This window comes from Bos taurus, chromosome 14 (assembly GCF_002263795.3).
Source record: "Bos taurus isolate L1 Dominette 01449 registration number 42190680 breed Hereford chromosome 14, ARS-UCD2.0, whole genome shotgun sequence".
NCBI classification, from domain to species: Eukaryota; Metazoa; Chordata; class Mammalia; order Artiodactyla; family Bovidae; genus Bos; species Bos taurus.
Genome location: NC_037341.1, coordinates 66845601 through 66861785, shown reverse-complemented (window position 1 = coordinate 66861785; position 16185 = coordinate 66845601). Strand labels below are relative to the sequence as shown.

General features: G+C 46.4%; 1 protein-coding gene and 1 long non-coding RNA gene across 6 annotated transcripts; one reads left to right on the top strand and one right to left on the bottom strand.

Annotated features, from left to right (window-relative positions):
* Positions 1–4431: 4431 nt before the first annotated feature.
* Positions 4432–8883, bottom strand: TSPYL5 (TSPY like 5). Of its 5 annotated transcripts, none has more exons than XM_025001747.2 (2): positions 6592–8883; positions 4432–5299 (listed from the first exon to the last, which is right to left on the bottom strand). In XM_025001747.2, exon 1 carries the CDS (start codon positions 8762–8764, stop codon positions 7523–7525), a length of 1242 nt encoding a protein of 413 aa, XP_024857515.1. In that variant the 5' UTR covers positions 8765–8883; the 3' UTR covers positions 4432–5299; positions 6592–7522. The 5 variants fall into 5 exon arrangements, with proteins under 5 accessions (XP_024857515.1, XP_059730257.1, XP_024857517.1 ...); XM_059874274.1 differs by having other exon boundaries at positions 6558–8853; XM_025001749.2 differs by having other exon boundaries at positions 4432–5141; positions 6558–8853.
* Positions 8884–8951: 68 nt separating this feature from the next.
* On the top strand, positions 8952–12849 carry LOC104974119 (uncharacterized). Its single transcript, XR_811322.3, has 2 exons — positions 8952–9300; positions 11089–12849. It is a non-coding gene; the product is annotated as an uncharacterized lncRNA (long non-coding RNA).
* Positions 12850–16185: the final 3336 nt, after the last annotated feature.

Below are 16185 nucleotides of genomic sequence, written 5' to 3'. Positions count from 1 at the left end.
TCCCACAGTCTGATAATGGATTTTTGATCATATAGGAGAATATCTTTATTTCTTATGAGGTTCATGCTGGGTATTTAGGGGTGAAACATCAAATTATTTTCAGACGGTTCAACAAAATACAAACATACACACATGAGTAAACAAATACGGCAAAATGTTAACATTCACTGAACTTAAATGGTATATGATGGGTGATCATTGTACTTTTCTATCAACTTTCATGTAAGTTTTCATAATAAAAAAGTTTGAAAGAAAAAAATGTAGGCTCAGATCATGAATGGCCTGTTTTAAGCTTCTTGGAAACTTGGACCTTACTCCTGAAGGCTGAATGGGTCACTGACAGGATCAAATTTACATCTCAGAAAGATTACTGGCTTGATGTGTTTACTGAACTAGCGTTTACTGACCACCTCTAGCTCAGTTGGTAAAGAATCCGCCTGTAATGCAGGAGACCCTGGTTCAATTTTTGGGTCGGGAAGATCCACTGGAGAAGGGATAGGCTACCCACTTCAGTATTCTTGGGCTTCCCTTGTAGCTCGGCTGGTAAAGAATCCGCCTGCAATGCGGGAGACCTGGATTCAATCCCTGGGTTGGGAAGATCCCCTGGAGAAGGGAAAGGCCACCCACTCCAGTATTCTGGCCTGGAGAATTCCAAGGACTATACCTATGGGGTCGCAAACAGCTGGAAACGACTGAGCGACTTTCACTTTTCACTTCACACCAAACGCTGAGAGAAGCCTGAGCTAAGTGCTGTGGGAGAGAGGAACACCAAAAAGGCATTGCTGGCTTGAAATACATTTACCATAAACAGAGGAGGCAAGACACAAAACAAGCTTTCTTGTCCTAAGAGGTGACTGGGGGAGCTGGGGAAAGCACAGGCGCATGCACCTCCAGGTAATATTAAGTGGTGTTCTGGGTCAGCAGCACGGCCATGTCACCGCAAAAAGGACGAATCTACAGGTGACTAAGATCTCCCGTCAATTCTAGCCCTTTGATCTCTTATTCCCTGGAGGCAGAACCCCACTCTCATGAGAGATGCTAAAAAATGCTAATTTCCTTGAAGCAGAGTTGTGGGAGTGTCTCATTTCTGACTCAGGTCCCTTGAAATCCACCAGACACTATAGGCAAAGATTTTCTTCCCTGATGACAGAGACATGGGAGAAGACCCCTTCTTCTTCCCGTCTGTCTGTAAGTGCAGCTGGGTGAGACTGTGGTGCTTGGAGTTAGGGAACCCCGAAGGGAAACCCAAGAGAAGCGAAGCAGACAAGGGGACCCAGAGTCCTGATATCATTGTGCTACTGAAGCAAGCCTGTGACTTCCTATCACCCAACTTTTTGTTACAGAACTTCTCATTACCCTTTTTTCCAATACATTCATATTCGAGTATTGATACTTAGAGCCCCAAACCTCCCACTCAGCCTCCATCTGCAGCCATGTGTGTCTGGAACCAGTCCTGACTCTGGAACAGAGCAGTGAGAGGAAGCCCTGGCCACATTCTGAGTCGCTCAAGTCATCAAGTCACTGCCCCTCGTCGAGCTCCAGCAGCTGTGGACAATCAGGAAGGTTCACATTCACATGTCAGCTCCGATGGATGGGTGGTGACGGATGTGCTGTGCTGAGGGTTCTGATGCTTTGAGTGAAGGGTTAAATATAGGTTCTGCGTGAAGAAGCACCTCCAGTCCCGTGCCAGACGACTGCGGGCCTCAGGTTTACCCACACATGTTCAGAAGGTGTTTGGAAGCAGGAGCCCTGAGTTTGAGCCCCAACTCTATTGCCTACCGGCTCTGTGATTTTGGTCATTTAATCTCTTCGAGCCATCTTATGGGATAATGAGATGATGAGAGTGACTGTGTTTTGTAAACCATGAAGTGTCACACATAGAAGTTATCTCATCTTATATTTGTCAAACCTCAGCTCAGGACCAGCTTGACACGAGGCAGGGAGAGGAGGAACGAATTCAAGTTTCCAGCCTTGGACAGTCCGTAACTGAACACCTGACCAGATGGTACCAGACCTAGGGTACGGAAGCAGGACTAACACGAGGTCGGAGTTTCAGATGAAAGTGACTCGGCAGAAGTGAGCTGTGAGCCTGACTGGTGAAATGTAGCTGGAGAAGATTCCAAAAGCAGAGATGAAGACGCTAAGGACAGAGACAGAAACCACAGACCGGAGATGGAATCTCTGGGTTTTGTTTTTTCACTGCCTCCATACTGGGGGGATATGGCTCCACCCAGCAGTACCAGCAGCTCCCCGAGGCCAAGGACCTCAAGGGATGAGAGTGTGGAAGGAGTTTCCAAAATCTTCAGAGGGCAAAGGAGGGGGGAAGACCCCTCCCTCGGTGAGGCCACCCCAAGCAGGGTACCTCCTTCCCTGTAGCAAATCAGTGCAGTGGACCAGAGGGGGCGCCCACGTGTGAGGGGAGACAGAAGTTGAGAGAGACTTTGGGTAAGCTACAGGTACTAAGACGCTTCTTTTCTTCTCCCTGCTCCCCTGTGGCATAGCACAAACCCACTACATTCCAGAAAAGCCCAGCACGTAAGAAGAAATCAAGTCTTTAGCAATAAAACTGAGTGAGAAAGGGGCAAGGGACTCCTAGCATAACAAGAATTACTCCGAGAAGCCCTCACTCTCCAGGTTATTAAAAGTCCAAACTGCCTTGTGAAGTCAGACCTACAGGCCAGAGTGAAAAGAGGTTTCCTTTAGCTACCCCCATGTGGATCTGACACCCTCATCGGGCCCATGTAGGAAAAGGGAAAAAAAGGACTGACAATTTCAGGCAAAACCTAGAGGAGGCTGAAACACGGAACGAGGGGCAGAATTCAAAGCTGTATTTGTCCATGGCTGTATTTCTAATTCTGCAACAGACTGACACACACAGGAGGCAATGAGTGAGTAAGACCAGGGGCAGTAGGGGGATGAAACCATCAGATGGGCTCTGCAAGGGACTGAAGGGAGGGCTGTGGAAGGGGGCTTGGGGAAGTGCAGGCTCTGAGCCTCTGAAGAAGCAAGTATGTGAGCTTGAATTGGGCAGACGGCCGTCCCAGTTCGCAGCCCCAGAGGACTCTGCATGGGTCCCAAGAGGACGCTCATGCCTGGAAAGGCTGCTCACACCTGGAGAGGCTGCCCCCGGGACCCTTCTGCACTCCACCTACCACTAAGAGCGAGGCTCTGGGTGTTCGATTTTTTTTAGTTGAAAATATTCAAAATTGGGAGATTCTGATTCTTGCCACTTTTTTGAAGATGCAGCAACACCAGGCCTGCGGTGCCCCAAGTAAATGCCCTGGCACTGCAACACAGCTGCCCCAGCTACACACAGCCCCGACTTCCTCCCACTTCCCCCACACACACAGAGAGCTAAGACCTCGAAGAGACAGCAGGCAGACAGTCAAGGACAGAGACCTCAGCAGAAACTAGCCCTGCCGTCACCTTGATCTCAGGAATCTAGCCACCAGAACTGGAAGTCAACTTCTGTTGTTTAAACCACTTGATCTGTGGTACTTCATTACGGAAGCCCTAATGAACTAACACATAACATCCTTATAAAGCAAATATGGCCCACTTCACAAATTTAATTACCAGCCTAGCCCAAAGGCATTTGAATATAAACTGTTTTAAATTCATTCTTTCATTCAGTATTTGAGCACCTGAACACTGCACATTTGTTGATTCATGCCCAACATCATACAAACTAAATTTTATTTTGTTAACAGCTCACTTCTGTGCTTTATGTGGCATTTGGTTTGTCTGCTGCTGATCCTCCTGATTTTGGGGAAATGGTCCTTGTTATGAATCTATTAAGAACAGCATCAGAAACTTTAGTTGTCAATGATGGCTAGACATCAGAATCACCTGCGATGTGTTCAGAATAAACACCCACAACTGGACCGATCCCTTTCCCCACTCTGATTCAGTTGCTATTTGTGAGCTCTGCCAGTGTGTATATTTAAGCTTCCCACATAATTCTGACGTGCAGCCAAGACTGAGTGTTGTTACTCTAGTTTGAAAGGTCCTTGAAGACACCTCCTTTGCTACTCCAAGTACAGTTCACAAGCCGCCAGCACCAGCATCACCTGGAAGTTTGTTAGAAACGCAGAGTCTCAACTTCTACTCCAGACGGCTACATCAGAATTCATATTTTAACAGGATTCCCCACATGATTCAGAGGAACTCTAAAATTTGAGAAGCTTTGGCTTTGCACTAGAATCACTTGGAAAGCTTGCTAAAAACAAGACTGCATGGCTTCTTCCCAGAACCACAGGATCTCAATCTCTGATAAGGGCTTGGAAATCAGAATTTTATATATTGTTATAGAGCTAGTCACACAAGGGCCTGAGGCTTAGGAATCACTCATGTATGCCACAGTATACATGCCGTCGACTACCCAGCCTCTGCTTAACCTTCCAATTCTTTTTTAAAAATAATAAAATATAATAGAGATACAAGCTTTTATTGTTTCCATCACACATGCAAGCTTACAACTGTTTATACTGTTTCAGAACAGAGAAATAATTGCATTATTACCAGAGTGCCAAATTACCAAGTAAGACAACCGGTTACTGATTACTTTGGGGAGGTTATTTTCACAGAACACAGAAACAATTTCCAAATTATACTTTACTTTCAAGTTCAGAGTTATATCATGAGACCAGGACACGCTGATAATTGTAATAGTCACACAAAGTCTCCGTCTTAGAGGGGAAAAAAAGACTGTTATTCTGGTGAAAGGTCTCAAGTAAGCACCTTATCAAAGACTGAAAGATAAGTCTTTGAAAGAGTTTACAACAGAGCAGTCTCTCTTTCCTCTTGTGGACACAGGGAAAAGGCAGCTTCATCACTTTCTAAGACTTCTTGTCAACTCTGAAGACTTTTGTTTCTAAGGCCCATCTCTGGAACGTCATTAGTTAACATGAAAAGCAAAAGGCAGATCTGATACGGTAGTGAGAGTGCAGCCCACCACGATCACCACCAGCAGAGTGTCTCAGTCTCCCAAAGTGGTCCCAGTTGAATTGGCACAGTGTCTTGGACTTTCGATCAACAATACAGGCAGGGAGATGGAGATGCAGATGAAACTGGGTTGACCATAACTGATAAATGATGTAGCTAGGTGACGGCACACGAGGTCTCTCCATTTCTGTGCATGTCTGAAAATGTCCATAATAGAGGAAAAAGCTTTAAAAAAAAAAAAAAAAGCCAACCTATACAGCTCTATTTTCCCATTAGGCAAAAAATGGGGAAAATGATAAGATTTACTCAAACAAAATAAGTAGCACATAATCTTCTACAAAACACAGGGCCACACCTAGAAAAGAGAAAGAATCCAAAGTAATGTTATTCAGACGGTTTTTGTGATTTATAAAATCTACCAAAAATGAAAGATTTTTGGACAAAAGTTTGGGCATACCCTCGCCTCAGCAAAACACTTGCCCACTGCCCTTTAATTCTCCTGTCCCTGCCCTAGGGAAGGCTCCTTCCCGTCCCTTCTATCTCTGAGAGATAGCTATACTCTCCTGGAGGATCCTCAAGCCACTTCGAGCTGCTTTGCCAAGCCCTCTCCACACCAGGCTTATTCCCGCTCTAGGTTTTTGCCCCAGCTCGCCTGCCCCAAACACCCTCTTGACAGCTCTTGAGGCAAGACTTCCCTAGCCCATGGGAAACTCAGAAGGAGGTCTTCCGTAAGGAGAGAGAGATTAGGGTGAAGGCAAGGACACACACCCTCAGTACTTACCCCACCCTGAGGGATGAGGGGGAAAGAGGGCACAGATGAGCCTAGGCAGGAAGGGCACAGCTCAGCTTTTACACCCGCTGGAAATGAGCCCTGGAGATTCAGAAAAGGCACTCCCCCTTCCCCTGTCCCCACGCCCCAGGGCAGCCTTGGGATCCCCCATACTGAAGGCTACAGTCTACTCCCAAGGGTATGTGAAGGTAGAAGCCTAGAGAAAAGGAAGAAACCTCACTGCTGAGGGTGAGAGCTGGGGGATGAGAGACGCTTGCCCAAAGGGAACAGAAGGCAGCCAGGCCTTAGGAGGCAGAGAACAAGGCCAAAGCAGGAGTGACCCTGGTCCCCAGCACTGCTGCCCGGGGTGGCCGTTCTAGCAGATGCGCTGCATGTGAGGAATCTCCATGTCAGAATTACAGAGGGACCCGGAAGGCGGGAGGGAGCAGGACATGACCGCAGACCCACCTGGCTTCTGGCTTCCTCTACCCTATTCCAGCCCAGGGTGTGCCTGTGTTTAACAAGGCCCCAGCCAACTCGCTAGCTGTACGCAGAAAACCCTGGTTTCACAACTGTTTTGTTTTCTCTCTCTGTTTTCTCTTTCAGAAGTACCACTACTGAAACCAAAAAAAAGAAAGAAAGAGAGGAGTGGGGGACAAGCACAGGGACAGAGGGAAGAAGGAAGAGAGGGTAAGGGAACAGAAAGAGGATTGAGGAAGGAGGTGTACAGGCGTGAGCTGAAGTAGACACAGGCCCACAGATCAGAAATCTCCCTTCCCCAGCAACCCCACTATAGCATTCCGGTTACGTGTGAGGCAGGGATGGGGGGAGTGGATAAAGGTACCTAGATGTTAAGTGAGTCCGGTCGCCACCCTCACCTGGAGCCACAGCTTGACGACAGTGAGCACATGTCCACACGTACCAGCCTGCCCATCAGTCCAGCAGCCAGCAGGGTTCCTGGAAGGCTGGAGAGGGTAGGTGTGTGTCTCATGCACCGGCAGAGGGCCTGTGTCCACAGGTAGTTCTCGAGGTCCTTGTTGCCCAGGAAGCCAATTGGGGCCAACTGGCAACCTAGACAAAACTCAATGGCCTGACAGTGATGAGGTATGGTGCAGACCTTGACAAAGGTTTACCACGAAGAAAGGCCCAGAGGCAGGAAGAGATGCAGAACAGTACAAAACCCACAGCAAACTGCTTCTCACCCTGAACCTCAACCCGTTGTCTAGGAGGGCAGCATGGGTCCCTGGCCAAAGCCAGAGATCCTGCAGGTGGCACCTTGGCTGGTGACCCCAGAGCCAAGAGACAATCAGTTTTGGCTGATGGCCAATGCCACATGCACTAGCTTCATTCTGCAGTGGCCACCAAAAAGCTTGCCACAGATGGCATGCATGGCTGGCATGAACTCGAAGCCCAGCAAGTCACCAGTCCTGAAGTAGCAGAGCTTAGGATGCGCTGGTCCTCCTGCTGATTGACTCACGAGTGTCCATGTGAAAGCCAGGTGGGAAACGCCAGAGCCAAGAACAGGGTCCAAGCAATGTAGAGAGAGGCAACACACGCTGGAATCAAGTGAGTTTAACATATGAACAGGAGGGGCGAGATCACAAAACGTATGATACTAATGTAGAGAAAGCAAGAACGTCACGGGAGGCAAAAGAACATGATCATAAACGCCATATTCTTGAAACCGAAGTCCAACAGGAATAGTGTGCAGAGGCCAACACGAAGAGAAGGCAGACAGCCAAACACCCAAGGCCAGCCGGGCACGGGGGCCAGTAGGAGGTAGGACGCAGGACGCAGACTTGAGCACGATCAGTTGGACTTGTTTACCCCAGGTTCCGGGGTCTCCCCTGGCGGCCTCGCAGGACCCGGCCTGCCCTCCTTTCCTTTCTCTGCACGGGCCCCTTCACTCATCAGGTAGTACTGTAAGGGATTGGGCCACAATTCCTCGTTGATTATCTCCACAATCTTGTCAGACTCGATGGAGCTGTGGTTTGAAAACCACCCAAAGAAGCTCCGGCTGTTGTCGGGGTTCCCCTGGCTAAGGGTCTGGAGGTCGTGCCCGGGGAGCCACTGGATTGGAGTGGAACGAGACACCACCTGACCCGAAGGGCCGCACCCGTATTCCTTGATGAGCACCTTATTTTGGAAATAGGGGTTGCGCCCGAAATAGAACTTGATTTTGTAGCCCAGTCTCGCCAGGCCAAGCTCTTCCACCTCCAAGCTATTCAAGAAGCTGAGGACCTCTTTATCCTGGTTATTCAGGAAGGACGAGAGCTGGGGGTGGTTCTGAAAGGCCTGCCCCCAGAAGCCTGGAATATTCTGGATAAGGAGGTTCCTGCGCTCTAGGTGGTGCAGCCGCAACTGCCCAAACTTGCGGGAGAGCCGCAGGTAGGCCCGGTCCGCCTGGGCGTTCATGGTCTCCAGCTTCAGCTGGACGTTCTCCAGCGTATCCATGCTGCCCTCTGTCGCCGGGGGCCCTGACCCCGCGTTCTCCACCTTCTCCTCGCCCACGGGGACGGAGGCGGCCTCCGCCGCGGGCCCTTTCTTTGGCTTCCCACCGGCCAAGGCCGCAGACCCCCTTCCCACCGCACTACAGGTATCTGGGGCCTTCTTCGCGGCGGGGCCTCGCCGGCTTCCGACGCGGGGCCCGTTTCTCGGCCTCGCCACGGTGCCCACGGTTCCCACGAAGACGGTGTCACTCACCAGGCGCTCCGGGAAGGATGTGGCCTTGACCAGGCAGGGCCTGGTCACCGCCTGCCCGCGAGTCCCCGCCGCCCGGGCCCGGAGCGCGAGGCCACAATCTAGGGGCAGCCGGCAGGCAGCCTCTTCCCCGGGCCGGCGGGGCGGCGCCGGCGCAGCGCCTTCCGGGCCACCCCAAACCGCGCCAGCCTGCACCTGTGCCGCCTTGGTCTCCTCCCCGAGCCTCTGGCACTCTGGAGGGTCCGGGTCGCGTGGGGCGTCGTCAGGCGCGGCGCGGACTCGGCCTTTGGCGCGGCTCTTGCCACGGCCTTTGGCGCGGGAGGACCTTCTCCCCTTACTCCGGCCGCTCATGGCGGCTGCCGACTAGACCTCAAAGCGGCGATACGACCCCGTGGCCCCCCTGGCGCCGGCTCGCGGCCCTACAGAGTGGGGCGCTCCATGGCAACCGCCGACGTCACGACGGCACGACTGTACCGTCGCGCGAGGACGGGATGCACCCGCTGATTGGTTCCGCCGCCGCAGCTGCGCAAGAGCCGCCGCCCCTCGCGGGCGCCCCCACCCCTCTATTTCACCCCTCAACTCACTCACAGGTTACAGAGGGATGTGCTTCCGTTTCCTTTTTTTTTTTTTTTTTTTTTGGTCTTCCAAAAAAAAGACTTTCCCCTTTGGTCTCAGGTGTGCCCTCAGGGTCCTCTTCTACAAGATACCCTCAAGACAGTCATCATTATCAGTACCCCCATCATATGCTTTCTAAACTAACTATCTAAAGTTCCTGCCATTATCTACTGTAACAACTGCCATGATGAACCTGCTCCTGGTCTGTCTCATCTTTGAAAGACTTTGCTGAGGGATGTGCCCTGGTACTTTTAACTCCAGGGACTTTAAAGGTAAGTACCGTAATGCCAGGCCACAAAGCGATGTGACGTGTGGTTGGATTTTAACAGTAATTATAAAACTAATAGCAACTAGTATTTTATGAGTATCATTATATCAGGCACTTTTCTACATGCCTCATATGCCTTTTCTCAATGTATGAAGGAGGTATCCTTATCATTCTCATTTTCCAGGTGAGATAACTATGGTTCAGAGATGCCAAGGAACATTCTTGGCATAACACAGTAAGGCGTGGAAGCATAATTCTAACCCAAGTCTGTGTGACTCATAACCTTTGTTTTATATTCACAAGTGTCTAGTCCTTCCAGGCCTGTTCAGCTGTAAATTACTTCATTAGTTTTTATGAAAGTCAGACTCAGGACTTCCCTAGTTGTCCAATGGTTGGTACTCAGCTTCCACTGCAAAATGCAAGGGTTCAGTCCCTGGTGAGGAAGCTAAGATCTCACTAGCTGCACTGCACAGGGGGAAAAACAAAGTTCAACCTTACCTTTTGCACCAGCATCAGCTGAGCACCTCTTCGTCCCAGGACCATCACCCAAATCCTCTAGCTGCCTCAGGCCTAGTTTATAGAGTCAGGCTATCATTCAAGATATAGGACCAGGAGTGAAGGCTACAAGTCAGAATTACTTGCTATAATTGGAGTAAGACAGGAATGTGTTCAGAGAACTATTATCATTCAAGGAGTAGAGCAGGGCTTCCCAGGTGAAGGTTTAGAAGCAGAGCCCCCATAGTGGCAGTAAGGAGGCCCTAGAAACTTCTTAGACCCTGCATGGAAACAGCCAAACAACATATCTCATATTCCCAAGAGAGCTCTCGACCATACCTTTACTAGCCAGGTGAAAGGACATGAAATAGTGAGTCCACTGACAAGGTTATGACCAGTATGAAAGCTTTCAGGATGTCCTTTTAAGCTCAAAGGGAACAAGAAGGCCCTTGCAACCAACCAATGGAGGAGAAAGCCTCAAAGCCCATTGGTTCTTCACTCTCATTAGTCAATGTGGGGTTGTCGACTGGCAGTCTGGCATTACCTGCAAGCTCGTTAAAAATGCAGAATTTTAGGCCCCCCTCAGACCTCCTAATTTAAAATTTGACTTTTAACAAGATCTCAATTAGATTGTTTCCACATTCAAATTGAAGTACAGGAGACAAGGAATAAGAGGAATTGTTTTGATACAGGTGGACTTCCCAAATGGTGCTAGTCATATAAAGAACCCACCTGCCAATGCAGGAGAGGTAAGAGATGCCCATATGACTCCTGAGTCAGGAAGATCCCCATGTCCCTAGAGAAGGACATGGCATCCCACTCCAGTATTCCTGTCTGTAGAATCCCATGGACAGGGGAACCTGGCGGATTACAGTCCATGAGGGTTGCAAAGAGTTACACACAACTAAAGCAACTTAGCACAGCTCAGGGCCTTACTTTAAACCAGCCTAATACAAGTGACTGCTATCTCTCTCAGAGGCTTTTCAGTAGCTTACAAGGCTGTCCATGATTTGTTCGGTTCCCTCCCTGCCACTACCCAGCTTACCTCTCTGACCATATCCTCTTGTCTCTCCCACCCACTTCCAACTACAGTGGCCTACCTTCTGTTCTTCAGACTCACTAAGTAGGCTTCTGCCTCAGGGCATTGGCACTGGCTCTTTGCCCAGGTAGGTTCAACTCCCTTGGCTGGCTCCCTTCACACTTTGCTTAAATGTAACCTTGTCAACGACTGTCCTATTTAAAATTGACACCCAGCCCCATCCTTCTAACTCTGCACTACTTTTTTTTTATTCCTTAGCACTTGACTTGGTAGCCCTTCCCTTCTCTAGAGGATCTTCCCACTCCAGGGATTGAACCTGGGTCTCCTGCATCTCAAGTGGATTCTTCACCGTCTGAGCCACCAGAGAAACCCATAACACACTATACCAACTCTTTATTATGTTCATTATTTAACTGCCTCTCCTCTCTAGAATGTCAGCTCCATCAGGGCAAGGATTTTTGTTTTGTTCACATGTGACTACAACAGTGTCTGATGTCTGATAACATGAAAAACACTCAATAAATGTTGAGTGAAAGAACCAGTCAAAGCAGAGTTTTTAAAAGTGAGTTTATAAATTGATTTTTAATTTACTCTGAAATCAGAATATCCCTTTTTTCCCCACAGAAGCAATTTTATAGGTGCAGGTTATGTATTTAAATCAATACATGGAGATCTATTAAGCTGATAATTTAGCTTTAGAAAGCATCTTTTGATATGGGCACCATTCAGGGCAGTCTTAGGTAAAAATCTAGAGTGATGCTTTAAAAATTAAGTTAGGGGAATTAATATTTAACTTAAAAGGGATTAAGCCAAGAATCACCTTACATCTTGTTGAAGGCCCTTTCATAATCTCTTCTTCCCAAGGCCTTCCATCATCATTTCAGAGCACATATAAGCAGCCCTCCATCTCACAGAGAGGTTGTTAACTGTAATACCTTCCTTTGGCAATTAGACATGCAGTTTTATGCCAGTTCTTATACAGAATTACCTCTTAAACCAGATAACCACAGTCCGGAATTCTCTGTAAATCTCGGCAGGGAGTCGGGGGGCAGGGTGGGATCAGCTGAAGTCATCACCATCCCTGTACAAACTGCAGAAATTGATGGATTGGCTCACTTTTCAGAGCACTAACAGTTGGACCAACCTCCGTTGTCAAGAGCCTTAATCCAGCATTAACATCTGCATCATAACGCTCACCCATGGCTAAACCACTGCAGGATTAATGTAGGCGGACCACTGCAGCAGTGTTTATTATACAGTCTGCTTGAGCCTTTCATCATGTCAAAGAGATAAGCATTGGATAAAGGGAAGCGAATGTGAAACTGACACCTTATATACACTTCTCTGTGCCTTGAGAAGCTGGTCTGTGCTACTGAACTAAACTGTTGGTTTTCTTCTCAGGCATTAATAGTTAATTTATATGACACCGCATCTTGGGTTTCCAGTTAGACAGTAGACTATGTAAGGGTAGAGACCGTGTCTCCTTTTTTATCCCTCAAAGCACCTAGCGTGGCCCTTACACATACTAGTAATTATAACACAATTTCACCTTTATTTTGCATTTTATCCAGTACCATGTTCCAATTCACTGAATCCCTACACCACTGCATTGGGCAGACAGTTATTTCTCCCATCTTAGAGCTGAGGTTACTGCTGTACAAAAAGATCCTGGACCTTGCCCAAGGTCACGCAGCTAATAAATGGTCTTAGCCCAAGCAATCCAACTCCTGCACCCACGCTCTTAGCCACTAATCTGTGATGTAAAATTATGGCTTAATAGATTGAAATATCAGACTCTCTCTAGTGGGTAAAGATACCTTTTAATTTTCAAATATATATATTTAATATAGTTATATATGCACGTGTCTTCGTATACACCTACAAATATGTATAAACTGAAATATATATATGTTAGTTGTGAATCATTTTCTATGGTGTGTATATGTGGAATGATGATGCTGAAGAGAAGTGAGTTTCATTTCAGCAGCCCACGTTGGGAATAAAACATCTTCATTTGCACTGCATTTGTGAAAATCATTCTATGAATGTTATGAAAGCAATACAAATTTACTGTCATGAACTCAGACCTGGAAGTATTTTCACCTCTCCCCAATAACTAGTCTTCACTGTTGTTCTCTGAAAATTGTACTTCCTCCGTTCCTTTTAAGGTCTGATTTCTTCCAATCATAGAAATTAACACGCCGGGGGAAAAAGACATTCCAGTCATCCAACCTATTCCCCAGTCAAGAGAACTACATTCCTCCCTGTCTCCCTGCTGATGGGCTTTAAGATCCCAGATGACATTTTTTAGCCACAAAGATTTTCTCTTCCCCCAGGATGAAAGTTTGAGTCTGTTAGATGAGACAGTGAGTACTGCTTAGGGTATGAAATTTTGCCAGCTAACCCTCCCAGTTTATGGAAGATCATTGAAAAGGATTGACGTAGGGAATATTTTCAAAGGGAAAGAAAAAAAATCTGCCTCTTAAAGGTAAATTGCAAAAACTATTTGAACTTAATATCTTGAAAAATGCGCCTAGCTTTTTCCCAGTTCCCTCCCCACACCCTGCCACCCAAAGAGCAAAATTTTATAGCAGACCACCTAAGTCACTCAGTTCACGTCATATTTTGTTGTTGTTGTTCAGTCACTAAGTTGTGTCTGACATTTTGTGACCCCATGGACTGCAGCATGCTAGGCTTCCCTGTCCTTCGCCGTCTCCCAGAGCTTGCTCAAACTCATGTCTGTTAAGTCGGTGATATCCAACTATCTCCTCCTCTGCTGTCCCCTTCTCTTCGTGCCTTCAATCTTTCCCAGCATCAGGGTCTTTTCCAATCAGTCAGCTCTTTGCATCACGTGGCCAAAGAATTGGAGTTTCAGCATCAGTCCTTCCAGTGAATATTCAGGGTTGATTTCCTTTAGGATTGACTGGTTTGATCTCCTTGCTGTCCAAGGGACTCTCAATGTCATATAAGTAGTCTCATGTCATATAAGTAACTTCAAAAAATTTAAAAATATTGGTGGACATAATCTTCCTTCCTGGCATTTTCTTTTCACCAAAAAAAATGAGATCTTTAGGCTGAGGTTTTTGTTATAGAGAAGAGAAAATACCAAGGAACCAAGAAAGTGGAATTTAGCAACTCAAATTCTTATTTTGAATTACAAAATAATTTCTTGAGAGGGGAAGATACAACAGCATTGAAAGAGAAAGTTTTAGCTCCGCAAGGGCAAACCAAAGAGCATTAAGAGTTTATAATATAAATCATAAAGGAAGAAAAACATGTGATGATATATAAGCCAAATCTCTACCACACAAAGAGGAGACAAAAATCTTTGCTGGCTGGAGTTGAAGAGCTTAGGATACATTTAGAGAGTGCCTTGTTGGTTTGTTGGTGCAAGATCTTGAGAAAGGAATTCTCACGGTTACCTCTCCAGGGGTCAGAACTCTTAGGGAACTGGTAGAGACCACCCTCCCTGGAAAGGAGTAGGGAGTACTCAGAGTAGGCAGAACTAGTTCCCAACTTGGAAATTTGGACCCAGACAAGAAATACTCTTAAGGGGCTTTATTCCCATTACAGGGCAGCCAGAAGAATTTGTACAGCATACGTGTTGCCAAAGGAAGTTCTTTGAATTTTGTTTTTTAAGTGTTGTTACCTAGTTACTTGAATTGCCATGTTTAAGTTCATCTGAATTTTATAAATTGTTGCAACTATGAAAATTCATATTCACTACAATAATGTTACGTAGACTAGACTGAGTAACTAATGGGTTTAAGCCATGCAATACCAAAGCCAAAGAAACTTAAGGGACAGCTGATTTCAAAACTCCTTAGAACATAAACGACACTGTTATTTTAGAAAATCAGATCAGATCAGATCAGTCGCTCAGTCATGTCCGACTCTTTGCGACCCCATGAATCGCAGCAAGCCAGGCCTCCCTGTCTATCACCAACTCCCGGATTTCACTGAGACTCACATCCATTGAGTCAGTCATGCCATCCAGCCATCTCATCCTCTGTCGTCCCCTTCTCCTCCTGCCCCCAATCCCTCCCAGCACCAGAGTCTTTTCCAATGAGTCAACTCTTCGCATGAGGTGGCCAAAGTACTGGAGTTTCAGCTTTAGCATCATTCCTTCCAAATAACAGAGTATTAAAAGAAGACCTTATAAAACATGGTTATGATTGTAAAAATCAAGAAATTTATGAGACTCCAATCACCAAATATGAAGATTTTCACTACAGTTTAGAAAGGGATCCTAAAGCAAAACTAAGTGCTGTCCAAGAGAGTCTTCCATTAATTGCATGTATGTGGAACTTAGAATCATGGGTGTACCCTATCTGTTGCAGTTACTACTTTTAATATGTAATTTAGTCATTGAATTTCTCTCTGGTTGGGATATACATATGCCAGCCTTCATCTCCAGCCAGAGTAGAAGCTTGGTAATTTACAAAGCCTGGTCTTGCCTTCTACGTAAGCTGCATCGTGCCTTCTCTGAATCACCCTAGAGCCCTTCCCCAGTTGTCCCACAGCCCTCATCACTTTCCAGAACAAAAGGCTGCCCTCAATCCACACCTCCACATGCTGCCCAGTGCAGAGGGCTGTAGGTGCAGGGTCTCTCTTTTCCCTGCCATCTCTTTTCATGCCATGTTTGTTCATATTATACCCATACTTTTATTATCTTTATTATTCCTTTTCCTTTATGTGCACACATACTCTTTTTTAATAGAAATTTATGTGATAGTTTCAAGTGTACAGCAAAGTGATTTGGATATATATATATATATATATGTTCTTTTTCAGATTATTTTTAGGTTATTATAAGATGTTGACTATAGTTCCCTGTGCTCCCTTGTTGTTTATCTTTTTTGTATATATATAGTAGTGTGTATATGTCAACCCCAAACTCCTCATTTATCCCTCCCCCCTTCCCCTTTGGTAGCCATAAGTCTGTTTTCTATGCCTGTGAGTCTATTTCTGTTTAGTAAATAAGCTCATTTATCATTTTTTTAGATTCCACATATGAGTGATATCATATATTTATCTTTTTCTGTCTGACTTACTTCACTTAGTATGATCATCTCTAGGTACATCCATGTTGCAACAAATGGCATTATTTTATTCTTTATGGCTGAGCAATAGTCCACTGTGTGTGTGTGTGTGTGTGTGTGTGTGTGTGTGTGTGTGTGTACACACACCCCATATCTTTATTCATTCATCTGTCAGATTGCTTTCATGTCTTGGGTATTGTACATAGTGTTGCTATGAACACTGGGGTGCTTTATCTTTTCCAATTACAGTTTTTGTGTTTTCTGGATATATATCCAGGAGTGGGATTATTGGATCACATGGTAATTTTATTTT

Bases quoted from the DNA above. Each gene is read 5' to 3' on its own strand.
- TSPYL5 (XM_025001747.2), bottom strand. From the start codon at position 8,764: ATGAGCGGCCGGAGTAAGGGGAGAAGGTCCTCCCGCGCCAAAGGCCGT.